The 13,626-nt window shown below is 59.0% G+C and overlaps 2 protein-coding genes across 5 annotated transcripts; one reads left to right on the forward strand and one right to left on the reverse strand.

The window, feature by feature from the left end:
• Positions 1-2,514: 2,514 nt before the first annotated feature.
• POLR2J (RNA polymerase II subunit J) lies at positions 2,515-6,418 on the forward strand. Its single transcript, XM_037813736.1, has 4 exons — positions 2,515-2,650; positions 3,835-3,924; positions 5,219-5,393; positions 6,183-6,418. The coding sequence occupies exons 1-4, from the start codon at positions 2,598-2,600 to the stop codon at positions 6,216-6,218; spliced, it is 354 nt and encodes a 117-aa protein (XP_037669664.1). The 5' UTR covers positions 2,515-2,597; the 3' UTR covers positions 6,219-6,418.
• Positions 6,419-6,792: 374 nt separating this feature from the next.
• LRWD1 (leucine rich repeats and WD repeat domain containing 1) lies at positions 6,793-13,609 on the reverse strand. 4 transcript variants are annotated; one of them, XM_037813731.1, is made up of 15 exons: positions 13,366-13,602; positions 12,632-12,866; positions 12,414-12,530; positions 11,752-11,898; positions 11,438-11,542; positions 11,099-11,221; positions 10,907-11,021; positions 10,569-10,678; positions 10,166-10,373; positions 9,592-9,661; positions 9,361-9,501; positions 7,691-7,782; positions 7,379-7,534; positions 7,177-7,289; positions 6,793-7,068 (listed from the first exon to the last, which is right to left on the reverse strand). In XM_037813731.1, exons 1-15 carry the CDS (start codon positions 13,443-13,445, stop codon positions 6,928-6,930), a joined length of 1,953 nt encoding a protein of 650 aa, XP_037669659.1. In that variant the 5' UTR covers positions 13,446-13,602; the 3' UTR covers positions 6,793-6,927. The 4 variants fall into 4 exon arrangements, 2 of the variants coding, with proteins under 2 accessions (XP_037669659.1, XP_037669658.1); XM_037813730.1 differs by having other exon boundaries at positions 9,592-9,664; XR_005213504.1 differs by having other exon boundaries at positions 7,039-7,068; positions 7,379-7,586; positions 9,592-9,664; positions 13,366-13,609.
• Between the last annotated feature and the right edge of the window lie 17 nt (positions 13,610-13,626).

Genomic DNA, 13,626 nt, shown 5'->3' on the forward strand with positions numbered 1-13,626 from the left:
CAGTGGTACCAATGCCTGTGGCTGACCATCTTGGAGGGGCCAGGTGCCGCTGCAGAGGACGGCCCAGGTACTGGGTGGGCAGGGCCTTGGGCCTCGTGAGGGCATGCTGGATTGAGGTCTGGGGTGCAGCGTACCCCCTCTCCCCCCTGCTACCCCCACATGGTAAAGACAGCCCCCACCAGCCTCTGCGAGAGTGGGGAGGGGCTAACACAGGAGAGACACTGCCCCTGGCCCACATCTAACAATGACAGCTAAGGGACACTGAGCACTGGGGCAGCACGCTAATGTTCACCTCCACTCATTTACTCCTTCCCACGAAATTACTCTCCATTCTTTGGCTATCAGGAACCTAGGGCAAGAGTGGCTGTTTGCCCAAGGTCACGTAACTAGGACACATGGAGTTTTGAACTAGGCATCCAGCTCAGAGTTAAAATGGGTTGTTTAAAATCAGTTCCAATTGAAAGGAGGAAAAAGGGAGCTGAAGGGGGACCCTATAGAGTCAAAGAGACTTGAGATATGATGAATTGCAATAAAACCAAAATGTTAAAAAATGGATTTAAAAAGTGATACAACTAATTAGAAATTTGAACACTGATACGATATTGAGAACTGGTTGCTAATTTTTAAAGATGATAGGATGGTGTGGTTTGTTAAGAGTCCTTTTAGAATACACACTGAAATGCTTAAGGATAAATGATTTATTTGGGATTTGCTTCAATATAATTTAGATGCTGGGGGTGGGGGCGGAGAAGAGACAAGACTGTCCATGAATTGATAGTTATTGAAGTGGGGTGGTGAGTACACGGGGGTTCACTGTACTGTACAGTGTACATTTGTGTATCTTTGAAATTTTCCATAATAAAAAGTTTAAAAAGTGGACATGCCCAGGTCCTACCACAGACCTACTGGCTGCAAATCTTCTGCAAGTGAGGCCCACAGTCTGCATTTTAACAAACCTCCTGGGCACCTCTGTTCTCTGATCTTGGGTAGCCCAGACCAGACAGGGCTCAGTCTTTGCTGGCCGATGCAACCCCCCTCGGGGGTCACCGCCCTCATCCTCATCTCTGGTTCACAGTCAACTCCAGCAGGGTCTTCCAGCATGTTGTCAAAACTCTCATCCAGTCAATCGTGGAGTTTGGTCCATGAATCCTAGGCCTAGGGGACCCCCCAAGGGCCCAGGTCACAGGCAGGACCGCAGACCCCTCTGACCAGCCAGGCTGTGGAGCAGGGCTTCCCGAGGGATGGCAGAGAAAGGAAAGGGGAAAGGAAGGAACAAGGAGCTGCCATCTACCCTCTACCCCATGGCTTTTGAGGCCATTTGACTTGCTTACACAGCAGCAGCCTCGAAGTGGGAGTGTCCTCTGCCAAGCAGCCTACCAGTGTGACCCCTAGGATGCGTGTCACCTTTTGATTAACACGGTTTTCTTCTCTATGGGATAGAAACCCACATGTTAACTAGTAACTTCATGGTGTCTGGGCTCTAATCAAATAGTAAGTAACAGTCAAGTACAGGTAACTTCTCCAAGATCAGGGGTAGTCAAACTTTCTATAAAGGGCCAGGTAGGTCTCTGCCACAACCATTCAACTCTGCCTTGTAGGGCTAAAGCAGTCATGGACAACAGGTAAACAAATGGGCATGGGTGTATTCCAATAAAACTTTATTTACAAAATCGGGCAGCAGGCTGGACTTGGTCCCAAGGCCCTGTAGTTTGCCAATCTCTGATAATTCAGCAATCCTTGGACAGGCCTGTGCTCCAGTGCTCCAGTATGACATGGACAGAACATGCCATACACCACCCCCTTCACCTTACTTCCAAGATTGGATAATCTTTCTTAACACCTCGTGCTCTAGCGGCCTCTTCCAAGTTGTGCCAAGCAGAGAGAGCTACACCTTAGTCTCCTGCCCCCTCCCCAGCCTTCCTCCCCCACCTGTCTCTGCTAACACGAAGCTCACTAGGCCGTAAGCTCAAGCTCTTGGCAGCCTGTGACAGCTCGGCCAGGGGCTTGCAAGCAGTCTACACGGCAGTCTCGGCAGCGGGTTTACCCGCATCCAGCCGCCAGGCTCACGGGACGCGGGCCCCGGAGGCTCCTTCCGCGCCCCCACTGCTGCCAGCACACCTGCCCGCCACTCCAGGGGCCACTGTCCCGTGGCTCCGTTCTCCATCGAGAGGCCTCCTGCTGCGTACTCTAAGGGAACACTTCCAAAGAGGGATCAAGGGACATGGGTAGCGGGGGAAAGCCCAGTTCCGAGATCCCAGCTCAGTCCGGACCGGGCTGTTTCTGTAGGGTCAGAGCAGCCCTCAGCCTCCGAGCATGCGACCCAACGCACCCGCAGGAGAACGGACCCCGCGGGCCTTCCAGATACACGCACGCGCAGAGCTGCCGGCCGCTTTTCCTCCTCCCGCGGGCCTCCCCTCGCGCCTACGCACGGTCCTCCAGGCCGACAGGGGGCGGTGGAGCCCGTCGGAAGCCTTACGCGAGGCTGGCGCTGCCAGCGTAACCCGGAAGTAGACGCTGGTCCGGACCGGGTCGCGTCGTAGGACTGTGGAGGCGGTGGTGGCGGCAGCTACGAGTCTGGGAGGGGCTGCGGCGTTAGGATGAACGCGCCTCCTGCTTTCGAGTCGTTCCTGCTCTTCGAGGGCGAGAAGAAGTAAGTGGCGCCGGCCAGGTGCGGGGTGGGGGGATCGGGCCGAGGTTCGCGGACCCCTACAGAACTGGGGGTTCTCCTGCGCGACGTTTTTTCTTGAGGGTCTGTCAAGCCGAGCGCTTCGCGCCTGTGTTTGCAACACTTAAAGCAGCTTCGCAAGGCAGCGGTGAGTACCTGTTTTGCAGAGGAGTTCAGAGGCACAGAGCAGTTGAGTTACTGGCCCCGGGAACATAGCAAGTGGCGGGGTCAGTATACGAACCCAGAATGTCTGGCTCCGGAGTCCTTTTCCTCGGGGATCTGGCGGCCTCCTGCCTCGTCTCCCAGCTCTCCGTCGCCGTCCTTCTTGCTGCTGCCAGAGTGAGGGGTTTCAGATTCATATCTGATCTGACGCTCGCCTGTGTGAACCCCTTCAGTGGCTCCTTGTTGCTTGCAGGTTGAGTGGTTTAGACAGCCTGGGCTTGCTTCCTGCATCCTCCACTGCCTGACTCTGTATCTTTGGACAAGTGACAGTCTGTCTGAGGCCCAGTTTCCACATCTGTAAAATGGGCTTGTTACTGTAATTAATCATTGGCCTTTCCTTTAGGGAAGGTGAAATGAGGTGATTTGTGTAAATTGGTTGGTCAGGGCTCAGCACATGGAAGACATTAAATATTGGCCCTTCATGCCCTAAAAAACCTAGTATGCAGGATTCTTTATGTTCTGGCTCCCGCCAGCCACTTCGGTCTGGCTTTAGAGCAGAGGTTCTCAACAGGGAGCCATTTTTTGCCCCAGGGGACATTATATAATGTTTGAAAACTTTTTTGGTTGTCACAAGAGGGGTTGCTACTGGCATCTAGTGGGTGGAGGACTGGGATGCTGCAAAACGTCCTACAGTGCACAAGACAACCCTCTGCAACAAAGAAAGATTGGGTCCAACCTGTCAGTGGGGCCAAGGTTGAGAAACCGTGCTGTAGAGAAAAGGAGCAATCCAGGTGAGCAGGGATCCCACACAGTCAGGGCGAAGCTGGGGTCAAGATACAGACATAGTGCTGCTCAGGGTCAGAGAGGACTTTATGGAATGAACAGACCCAGGAAGGCTTCCAGGAAGTGGAGGGACTTGAGCCTGCCTTGATGGGCAGGGTTTAGACTCGGGGTGGGGAGGAGGGAGAGTCCTGGCCCCCTCATCTGTTGCTTCTGCCTCTTCCTAGGATCACCATTAACAAGGACACCAAGGTCCCCAATGCCTGTTTGTTCACCATCAACAAAGAAGACCACACACTAGGAAACATTATTAAATCGTAAGTTCCAGGGCAGAGGCGCTCAGGGGCTGCGTTCAGTGGGGCTCTTTGGGCAAATTTCTTATGATTTTCTTAAGTCCCTCAGGGTGCTTACTCTGGCATGTCACAATTCCAGCACCTTTTCTGCAGAATGATGCTGACACATATCTGTTTCCATAAGCCACATGGTTAATTTAGCTGATTAAAGGTGGTGAATATGTAGCAAGCCCCATAATTCTACCCTCAAAAGGTAGGAGGTGCCTCTGTTTGTGCTGATGAGCATTGAGAAGCAGTCAAGGTTAGCTCCCCCCACCCCCATTTGTGACAATGACCTATGACCTGTTACACCTGGCATTCTGAGATATATGTGGAAGGGATCTTAAGTTCAGTAGAAGGAGGGAAAGAATGGGAGATGTCTGGTGCCCCTCTTGGGTGGTTGATACTGGTTGGTGGGTGTCTGTTTACACCAGTGAGGTCGTGGCCAGGTGGTCAGGGATGTGATTGTCATTGTACTGCTGAGATTTGACTCTTCCCTCTGATCCCATGGCCTTTCCTGGGTTTGTAGTATTTGAGGCTGTTGGCAGGAGCTCGCCCAGTCTCCTGGTGCCAGCAGGAGGTGGGGGTGCCCTTCTTTTGTCCGGATGACCTGTGTCCTGAGCCGAGCCAGGGCTGCACCCCTGCTGGATGAACTCAGTGTTCCAGTCTGTGCACGGGAGGGGGAGATCCAGCAGCCCTCCCTCTTGGCGCTCACACTTGGTGATGCTGAACTGCCCTAGAGAATGCCCCAGTTGCACGGCACATCACACAGGCCTCATCTTCCTCACAGCTGCCCAGGATGAGACTCAGCGTGCGTGGAAAGCAGCTGCTGCCAGTGCTGCCCAGAGGGTTTCCTTCTCACTCTCGTTGCTGCCTGTATCTGCTGTGCTGGATGTTCTTTTGGGTTGGGAATGGGGATTTTGTGTCCTGGTTTACTGTCTTGGGAGGCCTCTTTGGAGCACTGCAGGGTCTCTGACTTCCCTGAGGGAGGAAGTTGCTACAGCCCTGTTTTTGCAGCTAGGGTCCTTGATCCTTGTGGATGGAGGTTGGAGGTTGTGGCAGGGTGAGGGGAGGCTCCTCACAGTCTCTCTGTCTTGAAGATTTTTGGGAAAATTAAACATCAAGAGTGGAGGCCTCCTGGGGTCTGCAGCTAGGGGCATTCGCTTGCAGGTCTCAGCCTAACTGGAGGGCTCCTTGGCTGGGGACCGCATGGCTGCCTTGAGGCCGGGCCTGGGCACTGGGCCCAGCCTCCCTCGCAGCATCCATCCCTGTACCTCAGACAGCTGCTGAAGGACCCCCAGGTGCTGTTTGCTGGCTACAAGGTCCCTCACCCCTTGGAGCACAAGATCATCATCCGAGTGCAGACCACACCTGACTATAGCCCCCAGGAGGCCTTCACCAACGCCATCACTGACCTCATCAGCGAGCTGTCCCTGCTGGAGGAGCGGTTCCGGGTGAGGAGGGGGCTCCCGCAGTGCAGCCAGGGGGTGGGGGGCCTGGGTGCTGGACACCCACAGTTGCAGTGTGCCCATGCCCTCCACACTGCAGCTTATACCCGGGACAGTCCCTGGGTTGTTTCCTCTTGAGTGACTTTTTGGGGAGGGGTAATGGCAGTGACAGAGCAGGGGCTCCATGGCAGTCCCCAGGAAGCTGGGACTGAGGGGTGTGGAGGCGAGGCCTGTGGCCTGCACCCATGGTGGGAGCCTTACCTGGTGCTCCAGGGCCTCCCTTGGCTTCTGTGGCACCTCTGGAGGCAGTGACCCCACTGCCCTGCAAGAGCTTCCTCCAGCTCATCTCTGTGGTCTGGAAGGCCTGGCTGCTGCCAGAGCACCTCTCTGTCTAGGGGGCAGCTCATACTAGGGTAGACTCCCAGAGTTGAGGCAGAGGGGTAGTGGTCACACCTGTTCATGTAAGGGGGCCTCACAAGTCATAAGCTCACCAGGAAGTGCCTCTCTTCCACCTGATCCTAACCCAGGCAGCGGGACGTGGATGGCAGAGAAGCAGCGGGGGCGGCCTGGGCCAGCTCAGAGGGCCCCTTTGGTTGCTGGCTGCCCTGCTCCCTGGAGCTGTTTGGGACCCCAGTGTGCTGATCCTGTTACAGTGCTCTCCTGCGGGCTAGTCTTAACAGCTGTACTGGCCGAGGAAGCTGTTTCCTGCTGCACCCTGGTCGGGATGCTGGGGTTTCATTTCCGAGGCCCTTGCCCCAGCCCTTCTAAATGCACTGCCGTCTCCCTCTCCCCCAGGTGGCCATCAAGGACAAGCAGGAAGGAATTGAGTAGTGGCTGGGAGGTGCCTGCCTGTGCCCCGAGCTCAGCTCCCACACAGCAGCAGACTCGGCTCTCCTGGTCCCCAGTGGAGGAGGGCGGCTTCTCTCGGCTGTGGTCCTCCTTGAAAAGATGCCTCCTCAGCCCCTCACGCCTGACACTGATGTGCCCTGTACATAGATTTTGACTGTCTAATAAAGTGCAGCCAGAAGAGACCTGGCCTGTGTGCTGGTGTGGGCTGGGTCTCACCGTCTTAAACAGCAGAGGTGACTTCACAAGCGAAGTGTGCTTCACAGGCCCAGCCGCGGGCCTGATGGGGGTACTGACCTGTTTCAGAGCCACACCGAGGCCAGATTTCAAAGGCCTCACAGACCCTGATTTCTGTCTGAGGTTGGCAGGAACAAAGTCCTTCTGGACCCAAAACTGGGAACCTGGGGGTAGGGGTGGGGCCTTGCAGCAGAGGGAACTGAAAACCCACAGCCTTCTGTGTACCCCACTCGGCAAGCCACAGCTGCCAGGCCTGCCTGTCCTAAAGTGGGAACTCAAGATGGGGCCTCCAAAACTGTAAATAGCTCTCCATGGGCTTCTCTTTGATAGCAGAGAGTTTAATAAAAATATTCACTAATAAAAAGACCCCGAGCATGAGCCCCAAAGCTGAGTAAGTTAAGTTGTGTCCCTGGTGCTGTGTGAGAGAGACAGGCACCCCGCGCCGCGCTGCGTGAGGCTACTGCCGCTTCCAGACGGCTACGATGTTGGAGTCCGTCAGCGCGGTGAGGTAGGTCAGGCTGGGGTTGGCCACCACCGTGTTCACCATCGTCTTGGTCACTGCCTGGCCAAGAGCCCAGGGCTGGGGCCACTTGAGGATCTGGTGGGAAGAGGCAGAGAGGGGCTGGGTTCCCGGCTCCCTGTAAGCCAGGCCCCTTGTGCTGCGCCCACCCCCAGCACGGGTAGAGAGGCGCAGGCTGCACTGTACCTGTGTGGGGGGCTGCGGGGCTGCGGGCAGCGGGCGTGGCTGCTCCAGGATGTGCCGGACCTCGTAGATCCACACGTTGCCCTCCTCGTCCCCGCAGAGCACAGTGCCCTCATCTGTGGAATAGAGGTGGGCGCCTAAGGAGGGGTGGGGGTGGGGTGGGGCTCCAGGAGGTGGAGAGTGGGCTGGGGTGGGGCGGGCTCACCAGGACAGGCGCTGAGCGAGAAATAGGCCAACTCGGTGGGTGACCACTGCAGCCGGGCCAGGACGACCACTGCCACCGTGGACTGGCTGCCCCGGCCTGCCCACGTCTGGCTCCAGCTCCACAGGCAGATGGTGCCCAGGCCATTCCCCTTGGAGGCTGCAGGAGGGGACAGGGAACTGTGCCTGGGCCGGCTCCTCGCCAGACACTCCTAGTCCACACCGGGGACCTGTTACAAATCCCAGCCCATGAGGGCCTCACCAGCCCCATAGGGTTCCCAGGAGGGCAGGCGGTCCCCTGAGCTGGCTCACTCACCCACGACATCCTCATTCACAAACGCCAGCCCATCCACTCTCCGTCCTGACGCCTCGGAGTCCTCGGAGAAGTCGAACTCCACCTCACACACCCTGCGGGGCAGTGGGAGATAGCTGGGCTGGCCATTCCTCTCTCTCTCACACGCACAGAGCTGTTCGTTTGCTCAAATCTCCGCTGGCACCTGCCTTGGGCCATGCACTGTGCCAAGGTCTGAAGACGCCACAAAGATGTGGGCTTGGCCCTGGTGGGGTCACCTTTGCTCTGGAAGGGGAGCCGGCATTGCGCGACCTGGAGCCACAAGGCAGGGGGAGCCCGGCAGCTGGAGGACCAGGTTCTTCCTGGATGGGGTGGGGGTGTGGTTGGGAAAGGTTCTGGAGAGAGGCCTCTGGGACTGCTGTGAAGGACGAGCAGGGAGCCAGGCAATTCCATGGCAAGCACTGGGGGCCTGAGGGCTGGAGGCCCGGGAATGCCAGCAGTGGGCGTTTGCTTCTCTGAGCACAGTGGGGCGTGGGTGCTGAGTGACGTGGCTCCCATCTGTGCTGGGAAAGGCCACCCAGCAGCCACACAGAGTCCTGGGGAAGCCAGCCTGAAGCCAGAGAGGGAGCCAAGTGCCATCTGCAGGACAGCCTGAGGCAAGGCCGCGGCGAGGAAACAAGAAGGAGACGCATCCGAACACGCCATGGGACTAGGGGGCAGGGTAGACGGGCCCAGGGTAACTCCTAGGTGGGGCACGGGGCCGCTCTGTGAGAGGAGAACGCCATGGCCACCACCTGCACTGGGCTGGATGACAACAACTGGGTTACTATCCCCTCCACAGCCGCTACTCATGCCCGCCACCCACCCCTAAAATTCTTCCTGGGCTATTCATTGCTACTTAGGATAAAATTCAAACTTCTTACTGTGGCCAACAAAGCCCAGCATCCCTGGCACCAGGCAGCCTTGCCACCTCACTTTATGCCACTTCCACTGGCTTTGCCAAGCTGCAGCTGAACTGCTCAGCCCAGCTCTCCCGCCACAGCCTCTGCACACGCTGCGGGCCACTCCCTTCCCCTGCGTGGCTGGCTCCTTTGCATGCCGTACATGGAGGGAGCCTGAGCCGGACAGCTTGTCCATGTGCCCCCTGGTCACCTCACCAGAGTTCTCTGGGTCCCCCAACCTGAGGTAAACCTCCTTGCTACCCTCTCGCAACACCTTTTCTTTCCTTCATGGCTCACATTACGCTTTGTGGGGTTTATTGGCCTCTTTGTTTAATGCTTGTCTCCCGACTGTGGCCCCCGGAAGGCAGAGACCCTGTGGTGAGCACTCCTCAGGAGTCTTCCAGCTGGTACGGATAAGCCATGAAACATCCACGTGGCATTTCCAGAGCCTCCCCCAGGCCCAGACACCATCTTACCCTCGGGCCCAAGGACAGAAGTGACCACCCCACTTTTCAGGTGAAGAAACATAAGCTAAGAGGGAGGTGACACTGCTAGTGAGTAGCAGGGCCAAGTGACATGACCTGGCCCTTCCCAATCCAGCAGGAGGAGATGGGGACAGAGCATCTCTGCAGAGGCCCCTCAAGCAGCCTTGGTGGCGGGCAGGGGCAGGGGTGCCTAGTGGACCTTACCCATCTGGACCAGCAGCCCCTGGCTCTGGGGCTTGGCTTTCAAGGCACCCCCGCCCTGCCTCACCTCCGCTTTTGGGGCTGGTCCAGCCGCACGTCCCAGCAGCAGCAGCCACCCTCACAACCAGCCAGCAGGTAGGCGTCTGGGCAGGAGGCCACGGGGCAGAGACGCAGCGGGATGGACGTGGTGTCGAGTGTGAGCAGCTGGCTGCAGGCAGGGTGAGAGGGAGCCTGTGAGCCATCTGATCTCCCACCCAGGAACAGGCCCCACTCGCCCAGCCCTGCCCCACAGCATTACCTGGCCTGGAATTCATAGTCGTGGTTGGGTACCCCAATGTCCCAGAGGATGATCCGCTTGTCGTAGGAGGCTGCTGCAGAAGGGAAGGGGAAGGATACGGGTGGCCCTGCTGCCTCCTGCAGGTCACATCTCAGGCTGAGACAGTGGTCCCAGGGTCAGAGCCCCTCCAAGTCAGGGAGGAAGGCCACAGCTGGGAGACGAGAAGACCCAGGGGCCTACAGTCCCCATCTTCTTCTCTAACCTAAAGTGCTGGCACCAGGCAGCCATGTCTTGCCAGGCCTCTGTGCACACATCGACCCCTGGGGTCACCGCATCGGGAGGGCCAGAGGTATCAGCCCACATCACAGGAGGAAACGGCAGCCCAGGCCATTGCGAAACTCCAGGGCTACAGAGCAGGTTAAGAATAAAGCCGGGATCTAAAGGCCAGTCAATTGACCATGAAGCCCTTGCTGCTTCCCAGGCCTGCCCAGTCAGCACTGCCAGCCTGGAGGGGGGGTCAGGGGACACACTGAGGACACCAGGGCTGTGGGGTGAGGCTGCTGGGAAACACTGCATTGTGCGAAGAGGACCTTACTGAAGAGGTGGGTCTCGTGGGTGGGGCTGAAGCAGAGGGTGGCGATGGCTTTCTTGTGGGCCCGGATGACCCCGCAGCAGAAGCCGGCACGCACGTGCAGCAGCCGGACCAGGCCCCGCAGGCCCGCAGCCGCCAGCACGCTCCAGCGCTTCTTGTGGCCCGCCTGTGTGACCACCGTCAGGGCTGTCCAGGCCACGGAGAAGAACTCCTGGGGAGGGGAAGGGACGGGTGTGAGGAAGCAGTCACTGAGGTCCAGAGCTACATGGGTGAACAAGCGGGCAGGGTTGCGCCTGGGTAAACGGAGGCCCAGCATCAAAGAAAAAAGTCACACAGTGAGTGTGTGGCTGAGCCTGGGCCCCCGTCCCAGCGCTTCTGCCCCCAGGAGCGGGGCCCCGGCACTCACCTCACCGGGCACTTTGTACTTGTGGAGTACGATGCCCGTCTGGCAGTCGATCACGCAAACAGCCTCCCCACCACACGTGGCCACAGTCTGGGACGTGGCCCTCGAGTGCCCTGCTTGGGAGGGTTGGCCTCATGAAATGCCCTTTCACGTTCGCCTCCTCCTGGCCTCGTGGACACTTTTCAGGCTCTCTGGGCCTCCCGATTCCAACCCCCATGCCCCCATCAAGGCCGCCTCCTCCAGGGAGCATTCCCAAGCCCTGGCTCCAGGCTCCAGGAATTTTGTTCTGCTTTTGTCTCCCGCGGCCCTGCCCCTCGCCCTGCCTGCCCACCACAGTGTACCCTCCTCCCAGGCCGGCTCGAAGGCACACGCCCACAGCTGGGTCTCCAGGTCCTGCGGGCTGTTGTTCTTGCTGTGGCACTGTAGGAAGTGCAGGGGCTCCAGCTTCAGGGCAGGCTGGGGGGACAGAGGGGTCATGGCTGCCCCAGCCGCTGCTCACCTGCTACACGCTCCCTGCCACTTCCCTAGCTTACCTGGCTGCCCTCAGAGCCCACGGGGCTGCCCTCCACCCAGGCCGATGGGGAGGTGCACACGCGCTTGCTGGGAGAGAGGCTGAGTGGGACGTCATCTAGCCGTTTCAAGGCCACCAGCCTGGCCTGCAAAGGGGGCAGGGCCTTGTGACTGTGGGCCCATCACCTGGGCTTCCCTCCCAGTCAGCATGAGCGGGATCACAGAGGGAACTAGCTTGGGCATTGGCAGCTGGCTCCCAGGTTCACTTCCAGGCCCCCTGGTCCCCTGCACCTTCCTGAACAGGCAGCACCAAGGCTGGGAGGCACTCAGAGCACTGGGGAGCCACGTAGACCCACACTCACCCTGGGCTCGGGGGCAGCCGCGGCCTCTGTGGGGCTCTCTGGCATGTCTGGCTCAGCCACCTGGGTCCCACTGGAGGCCACCAGCTCCTCAGAGATCATCTGCACCTGGGTGGAGCCAGGTGATCAGGAAGGGGGCACAGTTCTGGGCCTGGTCAGTGGGAGTTGGGAATGGGCCTTTCCAGACAAGAGGGCTGCCTTCCCTGACCCGCCCCACTCCCCACAGCCCTTTAGCCCCTCACCAGGGCAGTGGAGACCACGGGAACCAGTGAGGAGTCAGAAGAGCCAACTCCCGGCACAACGAGGTGAAGACATACCCGCCACTGTGTGAACTCGCTGAGGGACTCGGGCCCGTAGCGAACGTCCCGGACAGCCGACCTCACGAAGTCTGCCTGGGCCTTGGCCTTCTCAGCCTCCTCCTCGGGGCCCAGCGTGGCCATGAACTTCTCCCAGTGAGCGGTGACCTGGTGCGAGAGGGACCACCAGATCCAGGCCCAGCCCGGCTCTCCTGGACCCCATGTGGCACTTCTGCCCCCACATGCATGATGACCACAAGTGTCTCACCCCCACCTCCTCCTGGAAGCCCCCCTGAACCACGGCCTTCTATTTGCAGGCCGCACAAACCTAAGCAAAATGAACACATCAGAAACAGCCCTAGAAGGGGTGAGCTGGCCCAGGGTAGAGCCTGGTAAGATACTTTGAAAAGTTGAAACCACTCAACAGCCCTCACTGTGCTCCACCTGCAAACCTGGAGGACAGGGCCTCCAAGGACAACAGCCCCTACACCTTATTTCAGAAGGGAGGAAGCACCACGCTCAGAGCCACATCAGGCTAAGGTTTGTGACGGCCCGTTTCATGTACCAGCAAAGAGACCCTGTCGCCTTCCTCAATGTCCTCCAAATGTCCAGTTCCGTCACTCCCTCCTCAAGGCCTCCTCCTGCTCCTTGCAAGCATGGAGACACCTTCCACCCATGCTTACCCTGCTGGTTAGCTCCCGGTTCAGGTTCTCCACCTGAGTGGAAGTCGAGGAAGCATCTTTGCCGTTGACCTTGCGGAGCTTGGGCAGGAGGAAGGAGACTTTCAGGTTGTCACTGACCTGGAGGATGTGACAAGAGGGGCTCAGGGGTTGTCCCCAGTCTGATGCTCTAGGGCTGCTGATCCTAGCCCCCAGGTGTGCGGCTGGTACGGGGCACTCACTGTCAGGAAGGGGTTGCCCTCCAGGCTGAGCTCCTGGAGCTCTGGAAACTGGCACAAAAAAGTGACGTCCCCGAGCTGGTTGTTGGCGCAGCGGAGGACGCGCAGGTGGGACAGCCCCAGGTTGGCAGGCAGAGTCTCCAGCTGGTTGTTGGAGAGGTCCAGCTCTTGCAGTTGCTTCAGGCGGCAGAGGAGTTTGGGGTCCAGGTGCTCGGAGAGCAGCTTCAGCCCTGACAGACTGGGATGGGGGGCAAGAAAGGATCAGGGGACAAAAGAGGTCCCCAGCCTCGGGAAGCTTTCCAGTCTCACATTTCTGGCCCATGCACAGCCTCCCCCCTCTCCTTTGTTTAACATTGAAATCTTGTAACCACAGCGCAGCACACAGGATTTTCCTGGTCCCTGGGGGGGGTCAGGTTCTCCATAATGATTTCAACAGGTTACTCAGCTACTCTTCCTGCAAGTGTGTCTCGCTAGCAGCACGGGCGCTCTTCAGGGATGAGGGCCATCGGGACCCACCCTGCCCTTCTTATAACAATGACATGCGTTAGGTGCCTGGCCCGAGTGATTAGAGACTTTGCCGCACCCAGAGGGCGATAACGGGAAAGGATAGGGAGTGGGAGAGGGTCCCGGCCTTTCCCGCCGCCCGGAGAGTCAGGCCCAGAGACCCAAGCAGCCCCGGCGGCGGGGTGCGTGGCCCTGGCCCCCCGGACACCCCCTCGCCCCGGCGCGGCCCTTACTCCAGGCTCCGGATCTTCCCAAGCCGGTCGCATTTGGGCCGGCCCCGCTGCATCAGCAACCGCGCCGAGAGGGGGCCCATGGCGAGGAGGCGCGGCCCGCGGGGGCCCGAGCGGCGGCACCAGCGGTCGGCGGAGCCCGCGCCCCCCGGAGCCAGGTGCTGGCGCCCGTGGGTGCCCGAGCCCAGGAGGTGGCGCCGCGCGAACCCGCCCGCGGCGACGACCGGAAGGAAGCGCGCCGCGACCTCGTGCCCCGCGACGCGG

The sequence above is a fragment of the Choloepus didactylus genome, chromosome 21 (genome assembly GCF_015220235.1).
Source record: "Choloepus didactylus isolate mChoDid1 chromosome 21, mChoDid1.pri, whole genome shotgun sequence".
Classification (NCBI taxonomy): domain Eukaryota; kingdom Metazoa; phylum Chordata; class Mammalia; order Pilosa; family Megalonychidae; genus Choloepus; species Choloepus didactylus.

Coding starts and splice junctions, on each gene's coding strand:
- LRWD1 (XM_037813730.1), bottom strand. CDS start 13,445: ATGGGCCCCCTCTCGGCGCGGTTGCTGATGCAGCGGGGCCGGCCCAAA. Junction 11,222..11,437: donor CGGCTGCCCCCGAGCCCAGG/GTGAGTGTGGGT, acceptor CCCCCTTTGCAG/GCCAGGCTGGTGGCCTTGAA. Junction 7,535..7,690: donor TGTGAATGAGGATGTCGTGG/GTGAGTGAGCCA, acceptor CCCCTCCTGCAG/CCTCCAAGGGGAATGGCCTG.
- POLR2J (XM_037813736.1), top strand. CDS start 2,598: ATGAACGCGCCTCCTGCTTTCGAGTCGTTCCTGCTCTTCGAGGGCGAG. Junction 2,651..3,834: donor CTCTTCGAGGGCGAGAAGAA/GTAAGTGGCGCC, acceptor GCCTCTTCCTAG/GATCACCATTAACAAGGACA. Junction 3,925..5,218: donor CTAGGAAACATTATTAAATC/GTAAGTTCCAGG, acceptor CCTGTACCTCAG/ACAGCTGCTGAAGGACCCCC.